The sequence below is a fragment of the Myotis nattereri genome (assembly GCF_964212035.1).
Source record: "Myotis nattereri genome assembly, chromosome: 11".
Taxonomy (NCBI): Eukaryota; Metazoa; Chordata; class Mammalia; order Chiroptera; family Vespertilionidae; genus Myotis; species Myotis nattereri.
In genome coordinates this window covers 38,525,257-38,546,721 of record NC_138086.1, presented here as the reverse complement: position 1 = coordinate 38,546,721, position 21,465 = coordinate 38,525,257, and the positions used below count along the sequence as shown (strand labels likewise).

General features: G+C 37.4%; 1 protein-coding gene across 2 annotated transcripts in view; it reads left to right on the top strand.

Annotated features, from left to right (window-relative positions):
* PCLO (piccolo presynaptic cytomatrix protein) overlaps positions 1 to 21,465 on the top strand; it is a 280,628-nt gene that overhangs the window by 118,817 nt on the left and 140,346 nt on the right. For both annotated transcript variants that reach the window (XM_081102328.1, XM_081102327.1), the window contains exons 5-6: positions 9,439 to 14,512; positions 14,877 to 16,891. In XM_081102328.1, the coding sequence (XP_080958454.1) occupies positions 9,439 to 14,512; positions 14,877 to 16,891 (7,089 nt within the window). The remainder of the gene's footprint in view (positions 1 to 9,438; positions 14,513 to 14,876; positions 16,892 to 21,465) is intronic.

Below are 21,465 nucleotides of genomic sequence, written 5' to 3'. Positions count from 1 at the left end.
ATCATTTTTTTCCTGACTTTTTCTTTTATTTTATAACCTCAATATATACATCTGTATATATATACTTATTTTATTTCTAAATTAAGTGTATATACTAAGTTACTAACATATTATTTACTATATAAAATATTGACATATAAATAAAATAAAAATCAGTGAAATAAACAAAAATTATTTTATTATATGTATTTAAATGTAAATACTTTTTTTAAAAAATATATTTTATTGATTTTTTTACAGAGAGGAAGGGAGAGAGATAGAGAGTTAGAAACATCGATGAGAGAGAAACATCGATCAGCTGCCTCCTGCACATCTCCTACTGGGGATAGGCCCGAAACCCAGGTACATGCCCTTGACCGGAATCGAACCTGGGACCCTTCAGTCCAAAGGCTGACGCTCTATCCACTGAGCCAAACTGGTTTCGGCTAAATGTAAATACTTTTGACCACATTAAAATTTGATTAAAGATAGTGTTTTATAGAGAACATTGATTGACCATGCTTCAATATTTTAGAAAATCTGGGTCTGAAATATTTTGATAGAGTTATTTGAAATTGAACTTCTAAGTTAAGCTTATTTTTATATTTTGATATTTAGTTTTAATGGCTATTATAACAACAACAAAAAAGATAGCTCACAAGCTTATACCAGAATTGGAAGAAGTGGATCAAAGATTGTACTTGCCAAATCTTTCTGTTTTCTAAGTTTGAAATTGAAAACAAAATTTTTCCTTAATTGTAGAAATTCAACAAATAAATGTTAATCTTCCTTGAAACCAATTATCAGATAATGAGGTGTTTTAAAATATTTTATTAACAAATGTCTTTGAAGCTCACCAGAGTTCTTTATCTGAAAGATCTATAAACAGTAAAAATATTCTCTGCAAAGTTTGTTAAATGAGCAGATCTGAAAGCCTTTAAGAATGACATGCCATTTCATATAGCATAATCACATAATTTCCAAAAATCTGTATCTTCAAAGGAGTGTTTTCACATATAATTTTTTGAAGAGACAGCTATTGTTTATTTTTTTCCTAATTAAAGGAAGCATATTGCTGGTAACCAAAAGGTAGCATATTGCTGGTAACCAAGGTTTACTTTCTTCCTAAATACCTAATAAGTAGTATATTGCTGATAACCACTTGTCATCACCCAAAAGTTGGGCAAATTTTCAATTCTTCTACTTTTGTTAAAAAGGAATTAAATCTTCACATTTACAACTTTTCAAATTAATTTCCTGTGAGGTAATCAGTAAACCTCTGTGGCTAAAATACATAGTTATTCTCTAAATCAGTATAAAATATTAAAGATATACTTCAAAATATAAAGGTCTCAGTAGTATGCAACGTGTGCTACATCTGTAGAATCATAAGGCACTCTCTGCATTTCTAGCTTACTTGTAACTTGTAGAAGTAAATGAATTTTATATGTATTGCTATCTCTATAACCTTACCCTTTAAAAAAATAATTTCAGTCAGAAAAGCTATTCTTCAATAATTAATATGTAGGTTTTTTATTTTTTGTTTTTTAATGTTTTCATTGATTTTTAGAGAGAGAGGAAAGGAGACAGAGAGAGAGAGAGAGAGAGAGAGAGAGAGAGAGACATTGATGAGAGAGAAACATCAACATCAGTTGGCTGTCTCCTGCACACCACACCCCCTACTGGGGATTGAGCCCTGATCTGGAATCAATCAGTGACCTCCTGAGGTCAATGCTCAACCACTGAGCCATACCAGCCAGGCTAATATGTAGTTTTTTATTTAAAAACATATATACCTTTGTTATACAAGTCCCTCAATATGGAGGCTATCTACATTGGTATATTATTTCTTTGTGTCTCACAATAGTACTTTTTAAAGAGTTTTATTGAAACAATTATTGAACATTATAAACTGAACATATTTCTATTATTATATAACCTTTTGTTACTTACTTTGCTCTAATAAGATTTCCCCAAACCTTCCAGTTATTTTTTTTTGTTTCTTCTAATAATATTTGCTAATGAAGACATGCAGTTTGATTTGTCACCATATTAGTTTCTACATATTACTTTAGCTATTTTTACATGGCAGAAAAAACAATTTTCACCAAATGACATATGACCTTTTTTCTTACATTATTCAGTAAGAAAATGCATATGAATATTATGTCTTTATTACTCAATTTACTACAAATTTATGAAGTACTAGAATACTTATTTGCTGAAAATAATGTGAGTTTCTGATCCTGTCATATTACTTACTATAATGCAAAACACATTGTGTGTGTTGGCAATGTGTTATTAGCAATAATAAATGTAAATATAGTTACTGAATAGTTTTCTGGTACCATCAAACATTTTTGGCCAACTTGTGTCAGAACTGATTCAACTTGGTAATCATTGCTTTTACCTTGTAAAGTTACTGATGAACAGCTTATAACAATATGGAGAGTAAGCTTCTTTATTACTGTGCTTTATGTTTCTTACATTATTAGTATTATCCTTAACACATGCTTTTTTTGTGAAAATATTTTTAAAGGATATTTTGTTTACCACTTAACTATTATAGAAAAGGTGGTTTAGTTGAAACTGGGTAATACAAGCCACAAACCTGCGTAACAACAACAACAAAAAATAAGCTGTTATATAAAGGTGAGCAAATGAAATGACCACCTCACTATATCTTTTCCTTATAGTATAACTTCCAGTTTTCTCCCAGGATTCTCACAGACCATGTGACCAACTAACATGAGAAACAAAGAGTGGTGTCAGTCTTTTCATTAAAGTTAGCAAAATATAACTTTAGATTGAAAATACAATAAAAATCTTAATGTTTCCTTCTTATAGTCCATTAGATAATTTGGTGTACTTGCTCAGGTTTCTGTATCCCACGGTCAAGGCTACAGACAACAGTTGAGCTTGGCTTTTTCAGCACTCGGAAGTATGGCTGCAGTATAACTTCAAACAACCTAATATTGCCCACAAGTAAGAAACAGAAAACCAGTCACTAGGCCTTTGTGTAACTCCTGAATGTAACTTGTGTGCTCTCCCGCCTGAACCTGTACGTAGTCCTTCTCTGTGCCCTGACAGTGCACCCTTCCTTCAGCCCTGTTAGGAAAGTCCCACCTGGGCCTCTAGGCCGCTCCTCTCCCTAGGGGCACTCACTTTAGCTGCTGAACTCCCCATATTGATCAGCTTTAAGTTAGCTTTTGTTGGAAACAAAAATAATACTCTTAACTTACCTGTTACTATATTCTGTGTACTATGTTAAGTCCATTCTCTATCATTGAACCCACATAATTAATGATAAGGTAGATATCATAGCTGTGTTAAAGAGGGGTAAGCTCTAGGAAACAGCAAAGCTAAGATTCTAGTCCAGTTCTCATTACAAAAGCTGAGCTTCTCAAACACTATACACAGTGCTTCTTTCTTTTTTAAAAATTGTTGATAGTATTACAGATGTCCCCAATTCCCTCTTCCCTCTTCCCTTGGCCCCTCTCTTCCCAGCCCCTGCCCCATTTAGGTCTTCACCACTATTGTCTGTGTCCCTTGTTTATGCATATCTATATATATATATAAAAGCGTAAGCGACCGTTACTACCAGACGATCAGATGACCAGACGATCAGACGACCAGCCGGTAGCTATGACGCGTACTGACCACCAGGAGGCAGATGCTCAATGCAAGAGCTGTCCCCTGGTGGTCAGTGCGCTCCCACAGCCAACCTCCCATGGCCAGCCAACCTCTGCCATCCCTCCCCCAGGCCGGCCGGCCCCGGTTGAGACTGGGTGAGACAGCTCCGATCATATAAAGTCTTTGGTTACTCTCTTTCTGTCCCCCACTCCCCTGAGATATGTCAGTCTGTTCCATGCATCCATGCCTCTGGGCCTGTTTTGTCCATCGGTTTATTATGGTCATTAGATTTCACATATAAGTGAGATCATTTGATATTTGTCTTTCCCTGACTGACTTATTTCAAACTGCATAATATTCTCCAGGTCCTTCCATGCTGTTGCAAAGGGTAAGAAACACAATGCTTCTTTTTTTGATACGTTTAACATACTGCCTTTTCATTATTATACTTATTTATATCTCTTGGCAGCTCCCACTATAATCCCAAACACTTCGTGTAATTTTTTACTTTGTTAATATGTTTATTTATTTATTCATTAATTTGTCTCTGTGTGATTCATATTGTTATAGTATATCGTTTGCATTTCTTTGCTGCCACATCATTTTCTTTCCATTCATTCCTGTCTTTCAAAATGTTTTGCCAAGTGGAATTAAAATTTATTCTGAAATGTAATAAATAATTTGAAAGGTACATTCTTTTTAAAATTTATCTTTATTGTTGAGAATGGTGCAGTCTTCTTTATTTTTTTAACTTAATAATTTTAAAATTACATGTTACTACAGAATTCTCTCTTTTTACTGACATGCTTAAACAGAATACTGCTTATCTGCATTTGATACATTGAAACACTGTAGCTTTCTTGATAAAACCCAAAATTTGAACATTCTTTAGCATAAACTTTAATTTCTGGTTACAATGATCCAGGGGTTAGCATTCAAGTTCTATATAGGCAGTGTATGTAATGGCAGCATAATCAGATAAGATTAAAAATTAAGAGGTTTTCTGTAGTAAAAAGCATTCCCATGTAGGTGGGATTATGATTTTTCTCTCCAGGCTCAGTGAATTTTATGGACTTAATCAGACTAGCAATCCATTTTGACCAAAACATTCTATAAATGATTAAAGATTTTTCTTTCGTTATTTTACTTTGGCCCGTTAAAATAAATGACTTAGGGGCAATTAACCAAAAACTTAATATTGCATCCTTTCTTTGTACAATATTATATTTAACCAGAAACTTAGTTCTTAACACCAATACTGTTCAGGTAACTTCTGTTTACTTTCAGCATGAGAGGCTAAAGGTTTCCTTTGGGAACAGGGCAGAACTAAGTGTGGCAGTGCAGCTGTGTCTTGGCATATTCCTCACCACTAAGGATGTCTCGAGACGTGACGTTGTGGAAAGAGTGTCAAATGGGTCTCAGCTTACTGCCTCTCAGCAGTAGAATATTGGAAGGAAAAAAAATTCTCTATTCTCTGCTTTCTATTGGCAAGTAAAAATATTAATTTTAACCACTGAAAATTTTAAGTTATTATTTCATATACACAGACTAGGAAGGCTTAATAGCCATATTACTATACATGGAAAAAGCACAATACATAATACAAAATAAAAGACAGTATAATATAGTCTAATGGAAAATGTACTTAGAAAAATACAGGGAAAATGTATCCTTCAGGGAAGCTGAAAAATAACATTTCTATTAAAAAAGTAAGCTTAGCCGGAACCAGTTTGGCTCAGTGGATAGAGCGTCGGCCTGCGGACTGAAAGGTCCCGGGTTCGATTCCGGTCAAGGGCATGTACCTGGGTTGCGGGCACATCCCCAGTAGGAGATGTGCAGGAGGCAGCTGATCGATGTTTCTCTCTCATCGATGTTTCTAACTCTCTATCTCTCTCCCTTCTTCTCTGTAAAAAATCAATAAAATATATTTAAAAAAAAAGTAAGCTTAAATTATGGCTGTTCCCACTCACTGCCTCGATCTAAGATGACAAACAAAATTCTCATGCACAGGGTAGATACCTGGACTTTTATTCTTATGTAATAATTTCAAGTCATTCCAGATGTATTTTGTAAGAAATGAAATGGATAATTTCAGCATCCGATTATCGATTCAAATGAAGAAAATAATAAATGTAAGGATATTCAAAGATATATATACATATATGTATATGTGTTATATATGTATGTAACTTAGAAGGAACCCTTTGAATATATTCACTTCATTGAACCTTAAAAAGTTACTAAGTGGTTTAATATTCTTCTCAAAAGTAAATTTGCAGCCACACATTTTTAAAAATATATTTTTATTGATTTCAGAGAGGAAGGGAGAGGGAGAGAGATAGAAACATCAATGATGAGAGAGAATCATTGATCAGCTGACTCCTGCACGCCCCACATTGGGCATGTGCCCTGACCAGGAATTAAACTGTGATGTCCTAGGTTCATAGGCCAACATTTGACCACTGAGCCATGCTGGCCAGGCACAGCCATGCATTTTTTAAGCAACTAAGATAAAACTCAATCTTTTAGTTCTAGAGAAATTTGGGAGAAAATGATCCCAATTATTCCTTCCTCACATACATCCTTTGATCGTGTTTCTCAAGTTACAGTACTTCAGACATCCATTTGAAGCTTGAATAATTAGAGAAAAATCAGACCCAACTTACACACTGTGTTTTACATTCTTCTCAGTTCCATCTACTCTTTCATTTTTTATCAAATTATTACCTTGTTAGGAAACATAAATTATGAAGCAAGGTTTTGCTCTGTTAAATCTGTATAGACTGGTTAGCCACATGGATACAAATTGTACTAGTCCTCACATCAGGTATCTCATGAAGGAGAGCGGATAGCCACAAGAAGGACAAATGGGGCGGACAGATGAGTACCTCATTGTGCCTGTCTTGGTATATGAAGGAAAGCATTTTGTTTCCATTTTAGCAGCAGGATTAAAGATGAATGTATAGCTAGCTGCCTTAAATCAAAGAGGCAAAGGGCCTGATTTATGTATGCTCTGATGATTAATAAGCTAACAACAAAATGAAGAAGCAGGCCACTCACCTGTGTCAAGAGACATTACACCTATGCTACTTAGTATGATAAAAATTGACTTTATGATTTTTTTTCAATATATTATAGTACAGTAAGTACATGACCAAATGTTCGTTCTGAACAGTGTAGCCAAATGTCTCTTGGTCACCTAACTTGATTTCCTTATTAACCACTCTAAACATTGTATCTAGACCCACAAATCTGTAGTGCAAAACCTTCCCACATTTTGCCACCTTATAATATAGAGGAGTCCTTGGTGGGGGGAAATCATCACAACATCATTATAGGTAAATTATGAACGGATCCTGTGAGAAGGCAGAGGGGGAAGGAGGTAGAACATATTTACTAAAGAAAGAAGGAAAGGATGAGCACAAGGTGAAAGGCTACATAAAGGGTATTGTAAGGCAGGTATTTTGTTATTTATGTGTGTTAGTCTTCTGTATAATGTATCTTCATTTCCTTTGACACATTATATATTTCTGGTCCTAATCTTATTTTTGTAAAATGTCACTAGAATATTCAGAACCTATTGTATAAAATTATAATTTATATTTTATTATACTCAATGAATTGTTATATATAACAATAGTAACACTTCTTATATATGTATAGCTTCCTTACGTTGTTATGTTTTATGATATATGCAGACACAAAATAAAGAATATAAATTACACCATCAAACTTTAATTATGAAAGATCATTTTCTTGCCCTTTTATTGAAAAGGAGCTTAGATACTCCACCCATGTGCTTATGGTGTTTACAGTGATTTAGTGAAACTTGGGAAAGAAGACAAGGAAAGACATAGGAAGTATATTGGACTCAAAAAAATATGCTCTTGCTTTCTGTGGAATGCAAGGATATAGAAATGTCCCTCCACTGTGACCATCCAGAAAGCTTTTATTGGAAGACTGTTTTGTAATGCTTACCTCTTCTGTGTGTAGCTCTGAAGAGAAAGGAGCCACAGTTGGTTGGGGACTCATTAGCCCCACTAGTATAGTCTCATAACTGCAGATAAGTAACCCTTCTCTGCACAGACATCTGAAATAGTCCAGATAAATTAATTATTGATCAAAGAGTCGGCATTGCTTTTTGGACTAATGGTGTGAAAAATATGTCAGACTGTCTTTTTTAATTGAGTCATGTTGTAAATTCAGCAAAAGTATTTTACTCTATGATATGTTCAAGATACATATCTAACCATACAGAATAAAGATAGGTAGTAAGATGAAAATGGATGTAAAATTAATATCAAGCCAACAATTTTTATATTTGAGAACTTTATAGATAAAAAGAGGATGAGGAGAAGCAGTCAGAGAAGGAGAAGGATAAAAAGAAGGAAGAAAAGCAGGAGGGAAGGAATGCAGGAAAGAAGAAAGATGTTTTTGAATGTTTGTCGTTTGTTACCTGACCTGACACCTGTTCATTTTGGCTGTAGATAGATTGGAGGAGCCCATGACTACACACCCACTAAAATATTGAGATGGTTAGTTCAAGATACAGACTTAGTGGAATCCAGGGTGACTCCATAGGCCAGTGTCAAATAGAGCATGTCCTGTGCAGCTCTTCACCTTCCTCCTTCCTTTCCTAGGGCTGTTTTGTTGTTGTTGTTGTTTGATTGATTGTTTGTTTTTTATGTTCTCCTCTGAACATGCAAACTAACTGGATCAGCTGGGTTTCATTTTGCTCATAGTTGTTTTTTTTGTTGTGTTGTTTTGTGTGTTTTTTTTTCATTTAGACTTATGCACAAAGTCTTTATGTTTAACATTTTTTTTAATTTAAGGCTTCTGATTCTTGAATCAAATTGTTATCCTTGTCTTAGCAAATAAAATAAGTAGTTCAAGCCTATGATTTGTCTACTCTGTGTCCCAGCTCCCTGAAAAGCCCATATGTCCATTCATACAGTTAGTTGTTGTGCTGGTTGAAGGAAGCTGACTTTGAAATACCATAGAGGTAAAAATACAAGTATTTTCAAAGTCAGAAGACATTTATAAGAGATATTTGATAAATATCTTTGAAGTGGGATACTGAAGATAAATGTGATTCACAACTCTACAAAAATAATAGCTATTTCTCTTTTACTGAAGCTATGAGCCAGACCAATTACTTTTTCAAAGTTTACAATTTCTAAACAGTCACATTTTATAGCATTATAATATTAACTGTGATGCCAATTAAATACAGTGTTTTACATTTTTTAAAAAATACAGCCTTGCTTGAATATCTCTCAGAAAAAAAAAATAACATTCTTTGTGGTCGGTGGGGCAAATATCATTATGGCATCAGATGATATATACTTACTTTTGTTAAGTCAATTTTCCAACATCCCGTAAGTCTTATGGCCACATGAAGGCCCATCCTCTGATTCTTCCTTTCTTTGCCTGTCCTCATAATCCAAAAGTACTAATTATGTCAGTGGAAATATATCATTAAAATTTTTCTTTAATAATTTGAATTATATCCCAAAGTAAATATGCTGAGAAAGAAAAATCATGTGTTTGAAGGAAAATGATATTGAAATATAGAAGGATAGAGCACTAGTGGACTAAAAGTGTCATTTCAAATTGACAATTGACATTTAATCAAATGAAAACTAATCTTAATCAGTATGTATTAACTATTTTCTTTTTTCCCCCATGCAAAGATTTATTTAAAACAGTTGAAAAAGTTTCATATACTTTTTTTCTCTGTTCATAATAGTTATTTGGGAGTAATGGAGAGGCCATTTTATTAGTTTAATCATGTTAAGTTTTCCTGTATCTTTTCCTCCCTGCTAGGAAAAGGAAGATGACAAATCAGACACGTCAAGTTCTCAACAGCCAAAAAGCCCACAAGGTCTAAGTGACACAGGATATTCTTCTGATGGCATATCAGGTTCACTTGGTGAAATCCCAAGTCTTATTCCAAGTGATGAAAAGGATTTGCTCAAGGGACTCAAAAAGGACTCATTTTCACAAGAAAGCAGCCCTTCCAGCCCCTCAGACTTGGCTAAGTTAGAAAGTACAGTCCTCTCCATTTTGGAAGCGCAGGCAAGTACACTTATTGAAGAAAAGTCAGAAAAGAAAACACAACCCCAAGAGGTTTCTCCTGAGCAGCCTAAGGAGGAGCAGAAAACTCAGAGTTTAACTCAAACACTGGAAACTACAGTTTCAGAAGAGAATCTCAAAGAGAGTCAAGAAGCAAAAGATACTTTTACAAAAGATGGCCAACAAGACACTCCTCCCAGAAAGGACCACAAAGAAAAATCTGACTTCGTTGATGACATAGCTACAAGAAGACAGCCCTATGATTCAGTTGAAGACAGTAGTGAAAGTGAAAACTCACCTGTTCCACAAAGAAAGCGGAGAACTAGTGTCGGTTCATCAAGCAGTGATGAGTATAAACAGGAAGATAGCCAAGGATCAGGTGAAGAGGAGGACTTTATTAGAAAGCAAATCAGAGAAATGAGTGCTGATGAAGACGCTTCAGGTTCTGAGGACGATGAGTTCATAAGGAACCAGCTTAAACAGATCAGTGGTATTATTGAGAGCCAGAAGAAGGAAGAAACAAAAGGAAAAGGGAAAGTAACAGCAGGGAAACACAAGCGACTGACTCGAAAAAGTAGCACAAGCTTTGAGGAAGATGCAGGGAGGCGCCATTCATGGCATGATGAAGATGATGAGACATTTGACGAAAGTCCTGACATTAAATACAGAGAAACTAAAAGTCAGGAGAGTGAAGAACTTGTAGTTGCTGGAGGAGGAGGGCTGCGTCGATTTAAAACAATTGAACTCAATAGCACAATAGCAGATAAGTATTCTGCAGAGTCATCACAGAAAAAAACAGCTTTGTATTTTGATGAAGAGCCAGAATTAGAAATGGAAAGCCTGACAGACTCTCCAGAAGATAGGTCAAGGGGGGAAGGATCTTCTAGTCTTCATGCTTCTAGCTTCACTCCTGGCACATCCCCTACATCAGTGTCATCGCTGGATGAGGACAGTGACAGTAGTCCAAGTCACAAAAAAGGGGAGAGCAAGCAGCAGCGCAAAGCTAGGCACAGGTCACATGGTCCTCTTTTACCGACTATTGAAGATTCTTCAGAGGAAGAAGAATTGAGAGAGGAAGAAGAATTATTGAAGGAACAAGAAAAGCAGCGGGAATTAGAACAGCAACAAAGAAAAAGTTCTAGTAAAAAATCAAAGAAAGACAAAGATGAACTTCGAGCTCAGAGAAGGAGAGAAAGACCAAAGACACCACCCAGTAATCTCTCTCCTATTGAAGATGCATCTCCAACAGAAGAATTACGTCAGGCTGCAGAAATGGAGGAGCTCCATCGATCTTCTTGTTCTGAATACTCACCTAGCATAGAGTCAGATCCAGAGGGTTTTGAAATAAGCCCAGAAAAAATAATTGAAGTGCAAAAAGTTTATAAATTGCCCACAGCTGTGTCTCTATACTCACCAACAGATGAGCATTCTGTTATGCAGAAAGAAGGTGGCCAAAAGGCATTAAAAAGTGCTGAGGAGATGTATGAAGAAATGATGCATAAAACCCACAAATACAAAGCTTTTCCAGCTGCAAATGAACGAGAGGAAATGTTTGAAAAGGAGCCTTTGTATGGTGGGATGCTAATAGAGGATTACATTTATGAGTCTTTAGTAGAGGACACATACAATGGTTCAGTCGATGACAGTCTGCTAACAAGGCAAGAAGATGAAAATGGATTTATGCAGCAGAGAGGGAGAGAGCAAAAAACAAGACTTCCAGAACATATTTATGATGATCCTATGCAGAAAATTACAGACCTCCAGAAAGAGTTTTATGAGTTAGAAAGCTTACATTCTGTTGTACCTCAAGAAGATGTTGTTTCAAGTTCTTATATCATCCCAGAAAGCCACGAGATAGTAGATCTGGATAGTATGGTAACTTCTACCAGTGAAGAAAAAAAGTTACTAGATGCTGATGCTGCCTATGAAGAACTCATGAAGAGGCAACAGATGCAGTTAACACCGGAATCCAGTCCAACCCAGCCCCCCATCAGGGACGACCTGACAGAGTCCACTATGGACTTTGATAGGTTGCCTGATGAATCTTTGACATCAAGTATTCTTTCAGGAGCATCTCTTACAGATTCAACCAGCAGTGCAACACTCTCTATTCCAGATGTCAAAATAACCCAACATTTTTCAACAGAGGAAATTGAAGATGAATATATAACTGATTACACAAGAGAAATTCAAGAGATAATTGCCCATGAATCACTGATTTTGACCTACTCTGAGCCTTCAGAAAGTGCTACATCTGTCCCACCCTCTGACACACCTTCCCTCACATCATCTGTTTCTTCGGTTTGTACCACAGATAGCTCCTCACCCATTACTACCCTGGATAGCATAACTACAGTTTATACAGAGCCAGTAGACATAGTAACTAAATTAGAAGATCCTGGGGATATTTCTTCATCAACATATTTTCAAGGCAGCATCATAGACTACCCAGAAGAAATAAGTATATCTTTAGATCAGACTACTATACCAGATGGTAGACCTAGTACTGATCATGTTGCAATTTCCTTATCTGATATGACACCTTCTATCTTAGAATCTGAAGAAACTAAACCCAAGGGGCTAATTGCTGACACTATTTCCACTGACTTATCTATATCTGAAAAGGACTCAGTGAAGAAAGCCAAGAAGGAAACTGGGAATGGAATTATTCTGGAAGTTTTGGAAGCTTACAGAGATAAAAGGAAGGATTCTGAGGCTGAACTAGCTAAAACTAGCTTATCTGAAACCGTGTTTGATCAGCCACCTTCTGGAATAGCCTTTCCAATGAAGGAGCAAGTTTCAACTGCATGCTTTGTATCTGGAGAGATCTTTGGTCAAGCAAAACCTGCATCTCAGTTACCATCTGGCGGTCCTTCTGTTTCCTCTCTTCCAACTAAAACACACCCATTCCTACGAAGTTCTTCTTTGGACACATCAGCTCAACCTCCTCCTCCTCCTCCACCTCCACCTCCACCTCCTCCCCCTCCCCCTCCTCCTCCTCCTCCACCACTTCCTCCACCAACCTCACCTAAACCTGCTATTCATCCTAAGAAAAAGTTAACAGTTACAGTTCCAGTGACTCTAACTATGACAGCTGCATCTCTGGTTGACACTGTTACTACTATAGAGACCACAGCTGTTCCAAGGAGTAATGGATTACCTATAACAAAAATTTGTACCACTGCACCTCCTCCAGTTCCTCCTAAGCCATCTTCCATTCCATCTAGACTTGTATTTACCCACAGACCTGAGCCAAGCAAACCTCCCATTGCCCCTAAACCCCCCATTACTCAGCATCCAGGAACTACACAAAAACCAACAGATACACACCCCAAACCAACAGGTTTATCTTCAAATATGACATTAAATTTAGTCACTACAGCAGATTATAAATTGCCTTCCCCTACCTCCCCACTTTCTCCTCACTCTAATAAGTCCTCACCAAGATTTTCCCTCATGGAAACTTACGTGGTTATCACGTTGCCATCTGAACCTGGGACTCCAACAGACTCTTCTAGTCAAGCAATTACCAGTTGGCCCCTGGGATCACCTCTCAAGCATACAATTGCCACTGAACCTATATTTTCTGTAGTTCCTCCTGTGACAGCTGCAGAAATGTCATATTCATCAGAACGGAGCCTGTACATCTCAGGGGCTTTGGAGACATTTTCTGCTATCCCTGTCACAATACTATCTTCATGTCAAGCAGCCCCAATTTCAGTTACACAGTTTCCTACAACTGAAGTTTCTAAGGCTGAGATTTCAGCAACCAGAAGTACAGTCCCTAGTGTTGGTCTCAGCAGTGTCTCTATACCAATTCCTCCGGAGCCTCTTGCTTTAGATACCCTACATTTAGAAAAGCATCAGCATAAAGAAAATGGAAAGTTGCAACTTATCGGTGATGCCATCGATTTGCGTACAGCACCAAAAGTAGAAGTGAAAGTGACTGAAAAATGTATGGATCTTTCTGCTTCTGCAATGGATGTGAAAAGACAGACCACAACAAAAGAAGCCTATGGGAGACAAATCAGTGCTGTCCAACCCTCCATTATAAATCTCAGTGCAACTTCATCAGTAGTTACTCCGATATCCCTGGTCTCTGAGGCAGTGACTGCTGTCACGTGCACGGCTAGTGCAAGTTACACTGCAGGCACAGAAAGCCTAGTGAGCATAGAACATGCAACAGCAACCCCACTTCAGCTCACTACATCAAAGCATACTGAGCCCCCTTACAGGATACCAAGTGGCCAGTCCTTCCCTACAGTTAAGCAGGAAGCACCAATAAACTTATCTTTAAGCACTTCAGCACAGGCAATGACACTGGCTACTACTATGCCTATTACTGTGCCTCCTGTTGGTGTCACAAATGGATGGACTGATAGCACCACATCCCAGGGCATCACTGATGGAGAGGCAGTGGATCTCAGTACAACAAAGTCTCATAGAACTGTTGTAACAATGGATGAATCTACTTCAAGTGTGGTGACCAAAATAATAGAGGATGATGAAAAACCTGTTGATCTGACTGCAGGGAGAAGAGCTGTGTGCTGTGATGTAGTTTATAAGTTACCTTTTGGAAGGAGCTGCACAGCACAGCAGCCTGCAACTACTCTTCCTGAGGATCGGTTTGGTTATAGGGATGACCACTACCAGTATGACCGATCAGGGCCATATGGTTACAGAGGGGTTGGGGGAATGAAGCCTTCCATGTCTGACACTAATTTAGCAGAAGCTGGACATTTTTTCTATAAAAGTAAGAATGCTTTTGGTTATTCAGGAGAAACTGATGCAGCAGTAGATCTAACTTCAGGGAGAAGTTCTACAGGTCAGTATGATGTCGCTGCAGACCTTTCCTTGAAATATCATTATGGTGTTCCTCATCTCATTTCAGGATGAAAATGTGGCCCCTTTTTTCATTTTGTTACTTTCTCTCTTTCTTTGAATATTTTGGCAACATATTTTGGAGTACATGTGCGCTTTTATTTCTTCATTTTTAAAATTTATTCTGCCCAAAGTCACCTGCATGTGCCTGCATGTTCAACATTGCTTTTCTTCGGCATCTAATTAGGTTAACCAGTGAATTTGCATGTGGTTCCATTCATTATGTTCATCAAGATTGAGAGCTCTTTCAAATCCCCAAAGCATCATTCATTCTTGGAACTGGACTATAACTCTACCCTGTATTTCAGGTGAGGTAATGGATTACTCAAGCAAGACTGCAGGTCCATATCCAGAAACACGTCAAGTCATTTCAGGAATTGGTATTAGTACCCCACAGTATTCCACAGCGAGAATGACTCCACCTCCAGGATCCCAGTATGGTGTGGGGAGTGTTTTGAGGTCAACTAATGATGTTGTCTATTCTTCAGAGGCAACTCCAATGCCCTCCACATTTGCTATCACCACACAACCTGGCTCCATTTTCAGCACCACTGTGAGGGATCTGTCTGGTGTGCACACAACTGATGGAGTAACTTCATTATCCACCCTGCACCAGAGCCAGCCAATGCCTAGATCATATTTCCTCACAACAGGTGCATCTGAAACAGACATTGTAGTAACTGGTATTGATATCAATGCCAGTCTGCAAACTATTGCTATGGAAACTCTCACCACTGAGACAATAGACTCAGTTCCCACGTTAACCACAGCATCTGAAGTGTTTTCTGAAGTGGCGGGAGATGAAAGTGCTCTTTTAACTGTCCCTGAAGAAGATAAACAACAACAGCAGCTAGACTTAGAGCGTGAGCTCTTGGAGCTGGAGAAAATTAAGCAGCAGCGCTTTGCTGAGGAATTGGAGTGGGAGCGTCAGGAAATCCAAAGGTTCCGAGAACAGGAAAAGATGATGGTTCAAAAAAAGCTGGAGGAACTGCAGTCTATGAAGCAGCACCTTCTCTATCAGCAGGAAGAAGAGCGTCAAGCCCAGTTCATGATGAGGCAGGAGACGTTAGCTCAGCAACAGTTACAGCTGGAGCAGATCCAACAGCTGCAGCAAAAGCTTCACCAGCAGCTAGAGGAGCAGAAGATTCGCCAGATCTACCAGTATAACTATGATCCCTCTGGAACTGCCTCTCCACAAACCACGACAGAGCAGGGGATGTTGGAAGGGCAGTATGCTGCCCCAGAAGGCGGTCAGTTTTGGGCAGCTGAGGATGCAACCACCACAGCCTCAGCCGTTGTGGCGATTGAAATCCCACAAAGCCAAGGATGGTACACAGTTCAGTCTGATGGTGTTACTCAGTACATTGCCCCACCCGGCATTCTGAGTACAGTTTCGGAAATACCTTTAACAGACGTTGTTGTAAAAGATGAAAAACAACCCAAAAAGAGAAGTTCTGGAGCTAAAGCCCGTGGACAGTATGATGAGATAGGGGAAAATATGGCAGAGGACCCCCGCTGTTTTAAAAAAATAGTAGACAGTGGTGTACAAACTGATGATGAAGATGCAGCAGATCGGAGTTACGCAAGTAGGAGAAGGAAAACTAAAAAGAGTGTTGATACAAGTGTCCAAACTGATGATGAAGATCAGGATGAATGGGACATGCCTACTAGATCAAGGAGAAAAACTCGTGTAGCAAAGTATGGTGATGGCACTACAGAGGCTGAGAAGACCAAACCCCTTTCCAAAGTCTCCAGCATAGGAGTTCAGACAGTGGCAGAGATATCTGTGCAAACTGAACCAGTGGGAACCATACGAACACCTTCGATACGGGCGCACGTGGATGCCAAGGTAGAAATAATTAAACACATTTCAGCACCTGAAAAGACTTACAAAGGGGGCAGTTTAGGATGTCAAACAGAAGCAGATTCAGAAACACAAAGTCCTCAATATTTGAGTGCCACATCTCCACCCAAAGACAAGAAACGCCCAACACCTTTAGAGATTGGTTATTCATCTCACCTTCGGCCAGATTCCACACTACAGCTGGCTCCTTCCCCACCCAAATCTCCAAAAGTCCTTTATTCACCCATCTCACCACTTTCACCAGGCAAAGCCTTAGAATCAGCCTTTGTACCTTATGAAAAACCCCTCCCTGATGATATAAGCCCACAGAAAGTACTGCATCCAGACATGGCTAAAGTTCCCCCAGCGAGTCCTAAGACAGCCAAGATGATGCAGCGGTCCATGTCTGACCCCAAGCCTCTGAGTCCAACAGCAGACGAAAGTTCCAGGGCTCCTTTTCAGTATACCGAGGGCTACACGGTAAGAGTGATTCTTTTCAGTTAGAAGACAATGGATGAGTTGATGCTAACCATGTGTTTGCGGAGTTTAGGAAGCCCTAAAGCCCCTGGTACCTTGGGGACCTAATACACAGTTTCAGTGAGTATCATTTCATTAGTGATTTGAGGAAAAAATAGAAATGTATACATTCCCACAAAAAGAAATATACTATTTTGTGAGGCAAGATGAGACAGAAGTTTATTATTTTATGACAGTGAGACGGAAAGTTTTGTTCTCATCTTGAAATCTCCCAAGCATTCATTGTAGACTGTGATTTCAGTGAATATAATTAACATTCACGGTTTGAACATATGACATAAACAGATAAGACAAAGGATGGCCATAAATTTAGACCCATGGATATTGGATTTTTTAATGGGAACGTCTTTGGAAATTATCTAGTTAGTCTCTTCTTCCTAAGCCAGAATGTTTTCATAAAAGCAACCCAAAAAGAGACGTTCTGGAGCTAAAGTCCATGGACAGTACGATGAGATAGGGGAAAATATGGCAGAGGATCCCCACTGTTATAAAAATAGAGTAGACAGTGGTGTGCAAACTGATGATGAAGATTCAGCAGATTGGAGTTGAGCAAGTAGGAAAAGGAAAACTGAAAAGAGTGTTGGTACAGGTGTCCAAACTGATAACTAGGACATTTATTGCTCAAAAGAGAACATTTCTAGGGCAGGCTGATGAAATTGTAATGTAATGTTCATAGTTCATCCACACTTACTTTGTTTCTGGCAACCAGTTTAATATAATCTCAGGTAAGCTTTAGTCCTGGTGCTTATAAAAGCAAAATGATGTATGTTTCTTTGAATAATAGATATTAATAATTACTAATTATTTAGAAATATATAGGTATGCTTCAAAGGGAAAAGAACATATATAAATATTTGGGATGCATTTGTGAAGATCTCAATAGCTAATAATAAGAAACGTTTATAATCAGCAATAAAAGCAGACATATCCTACTTAAAATCTAATATATATTTCTTTAAAAGGTTATTGATAAATATGATAATTCAGTTTAAAAGTTGCCCTTAGTGCACTGGCCTTGTTGATAATCTAAACTGATATCTCCTTTGCTTAAAATGTCACTCCCACTTTATTTTTATATAGACATCTGAAATACTGAACACCAGTTGAACTAAATTTAGCTAAGACATGAACTAAGCCCAGAATAGTCTGTTGACTTTATAATAGTTCCTTAATATAGTGAAAACCTGGCCAGAATTAGAATATTAAACTCTGCACTTTACAGTCTTACCCGTTTTTGTCTCTTCTGATACTTACTGAATGTTTTTAATATTCTTTTACTAATTCAATATCGTGCTTGGTGTCTGTCTTTTTGTCTTGTCATTTCCTCTGGTCTTTCTAAAATTCCAGTTTAAATTCCTCTTAATTCAGTTTATTCATTTTAAAATTTATTCTTGTTTGTATTCAGTCAGTATCTCATTCATTCATTGCTCTTTTTCCAGACACTCTGGAAAACTAAAAATAAAGGATGAACCAGAGAGGCAGCGGTCGGTCACGTCTAATCTCCTACCGCTGAGATAATTTTGTTCTTCTTGCCTATGTATTGTATTAGTTTGCCAAGGCTCTCATAACAAAGTATCATGGGCTGCTGACTTGAACAACAGAAGTTTGTCACAGTTCTAGAGTCTAAATGTCCAAAAGCAAGGCGTCGGCTGGGTTGATTCATTCTGGGGGCTGTTACACAGCTCTCTCCTAGCTTCTGCTAGCTTCTAGCATTCCTTGTCTCGTAGGTGATGGTCTCCCTGTATCTCTTCACATTGTATTCCCTCTCTGTGTGTCACTCTTTGTGTTAAATTCCCCCCTTTATAAGGACAGCAGTCCTACTGACTAGGTCCCACACTAATGACCTTGATTTAAATTGATTACCTTTGCAAATTCTCTGTTTCTAAGTAGTTTCACATTCTGAGGTATTAGGGACTAGGGCTACAACATATATTTTTGCGGGGTGGGAGGGAGGAAAGCACAGTTCAAGCCATAGCACACATGAAAGCACTATGCTTTTTGTTTGTTCACAAGCAAATGTTGACTGTTTTTCAGGTGTTTTTTTTTTTTTTTTTCTCCTCTTTCCCTACACAATTTTTTTTTTTCTTAGTGACGATTTCACAGCTTTATTGGAAAGCTTTATTATTTTTTCATTGTGGGTAAAATCTCCCTTCCTGGGGTTTCAAAACATTTGTGTTAGTTGTGCAACCTGGGACATCAGAGGTTTAAATTGTATTCTATTCCCATTCAACTCTGTGGCATAAGAAACTTTTAACTCTAATATGGTTTTATCATGATAGACTTGTGGTCGCATCTTTACACAGAAGTTCCAAGGCAGGAGCATATATTGTCTAGTTGGTGTTCCACTGGCATTTAAGCTCTGGCAAACCAAGATATCATATACAGTTGATTGATTAAAATTAGCATTAACATAAAATTATAAAATATTAGACACAATGGGCATCACTAGAGCGGAGCGTTATCTCAGACCATTTTATTGAATTATGTAATAATTCCTCAATGTCTGAAAGACGTGAGTGCTATTCCTTTTCTAGACCCCTTCATCCTGCTATTAAAATCTCAGCCTCATAGCCAAATTCTATTTTTTTTTTTACAACATTTATGTAACCAAACAGGTCTTGTAACCTTCCTTTTACAAATAAAAATTTTTAACTCTGAGTAAAGATGGTCCTGTAGTTTGCTCCCTGGGAAAATTCCCAACAGGTACAGCTAAACCAAAATCAGAATTTATTCCTTCCCATAGTTAAACTTGATACTTAGCTATGATTGATAGTAATGTGTTTTCATTATGATTTAGAAAAATCACAGGAATCAGTATGGTTTCAAATGAAAAGTAGTATGTAAACTTTTATCAGTAGAACTCTTTTTTTCAAATGTTTTATGGAAATGTTTTATGGAAGCCAAAGAGTTAAAAATGGGTGGAAACTAGTGTAGAGTGATCAAATACCTATCTATAATGATTAAATGAAGTAACATTTATAACCCTCCATCTACTAAGTCTGGCAATTGTATCCAATAAATTTGGTTCCCTTTCCTCTGATTGGCATGTGGCCATATTTGTATTTCCTCAACAGAAATTTGTCAACTCTCACTAAAGAGCTTTACTTTAAGAATCGGTAGAAATAACTCTCAAATCTATTAACTGTGTGCCTTTCATATTTGGTGGTGTATATAATGCTGCTTCTCCAGAAATTTCAGATTCCTATTCTCTATAACCATTTTTAATTTACTCTTTTGCATCATGAGGCCTTCCTTAACTCTCCAGTTGAAAACCACCAACCTTTTTAACACTCTGTCATTATGCACTTCTTGATTTGCCTGCATTATGACATATCATCATCAAAAATATTGTTTGTTCCTTTGCAAATTTATTTGTCTTTCTTTTCCCACCAGAATTTATGGGTGAGGGTTTTTTAAAAATATATTTTATTGATTTTTTACAGAGAGGAAGGGAGAGGGATAGAGAGTTAGAAACATCAATGAGAGAGAAACATCGATCAGCTGCCTCCTGCACACCCCCTACTGGGGATGTACCTGCAACCTAGGTACATGCCCTTGACCGGAATCAAACCCTGGACCCTTCAGTCCACAGGCTGACGCTCTGTCCACTGAGCCAAACCGGTTAGGGCAAGGGTTTTTGGTTTTTATGTTCTCTGTTATATCCCCTGTGCCTAAGAAGATGCTTGATTCATAGCTAGGTTCTCCATAATGATAAATTAATGTGATGAATTAGTGAGTGAATGGACCTCTTTACCCATCAAACTGCTTCTCCCACATATAACAAAAATAAAAGCAAAGCAAATAAAATCCTATTCATCCTCGCACTGCACTTTTTGTGTAGTTCTGTTACAGTTGTTTCCCTTTGCTTTCTCCTCTGTTTTTCTTCCATTTGCTAAATGAGTGACGCTTCATTTTCTCAAATTTATTTCAATCTAGTATTTATGTATGTATCTGTGGATTAGCTCTAGCATCACATCTGTAGAATTTTTATAAACTAGAGTACGAAATGTGTTTCTTATGCCCTTTCTCTTTCTTCTACACAATGAAACTGATTATATCATTAACCTCAGAAGATCAATGACTCAAAGAAGGAAGGTTAATAATATAGCATGTTCTTAACAAAATCAGAGGAGAAAGTGACGTTATCCATTGGGAGAAACAGCAGTGTGAATTTAGATAATTTGAAGCTTGAAGGGATCTAATTCATTCCAAGATTTCTCTGTCTTAAAAGAATAATATTTTTGAATGATTTCTCTGTTTTAAAAAGCATATATTTCATAAATAGCACATATTTTGTCTATGACACACACCACTTTTTTGTACTAAAATGAGCTGCATTTCAGATGTTATCACCTTTACAAGGTCTTAAAAATACATAGACTGTTAAGTGTTAAGCTGATTTGTCCGTCTCTTAGACTTAATGTACAAGTTTAGTGCTTTTTTAGTTATTGGCAAATTCCTTATTAAAAAATATTTTATTCTAGAGTTTAAACCAGAATTCTATTGCTAAGCAGTTA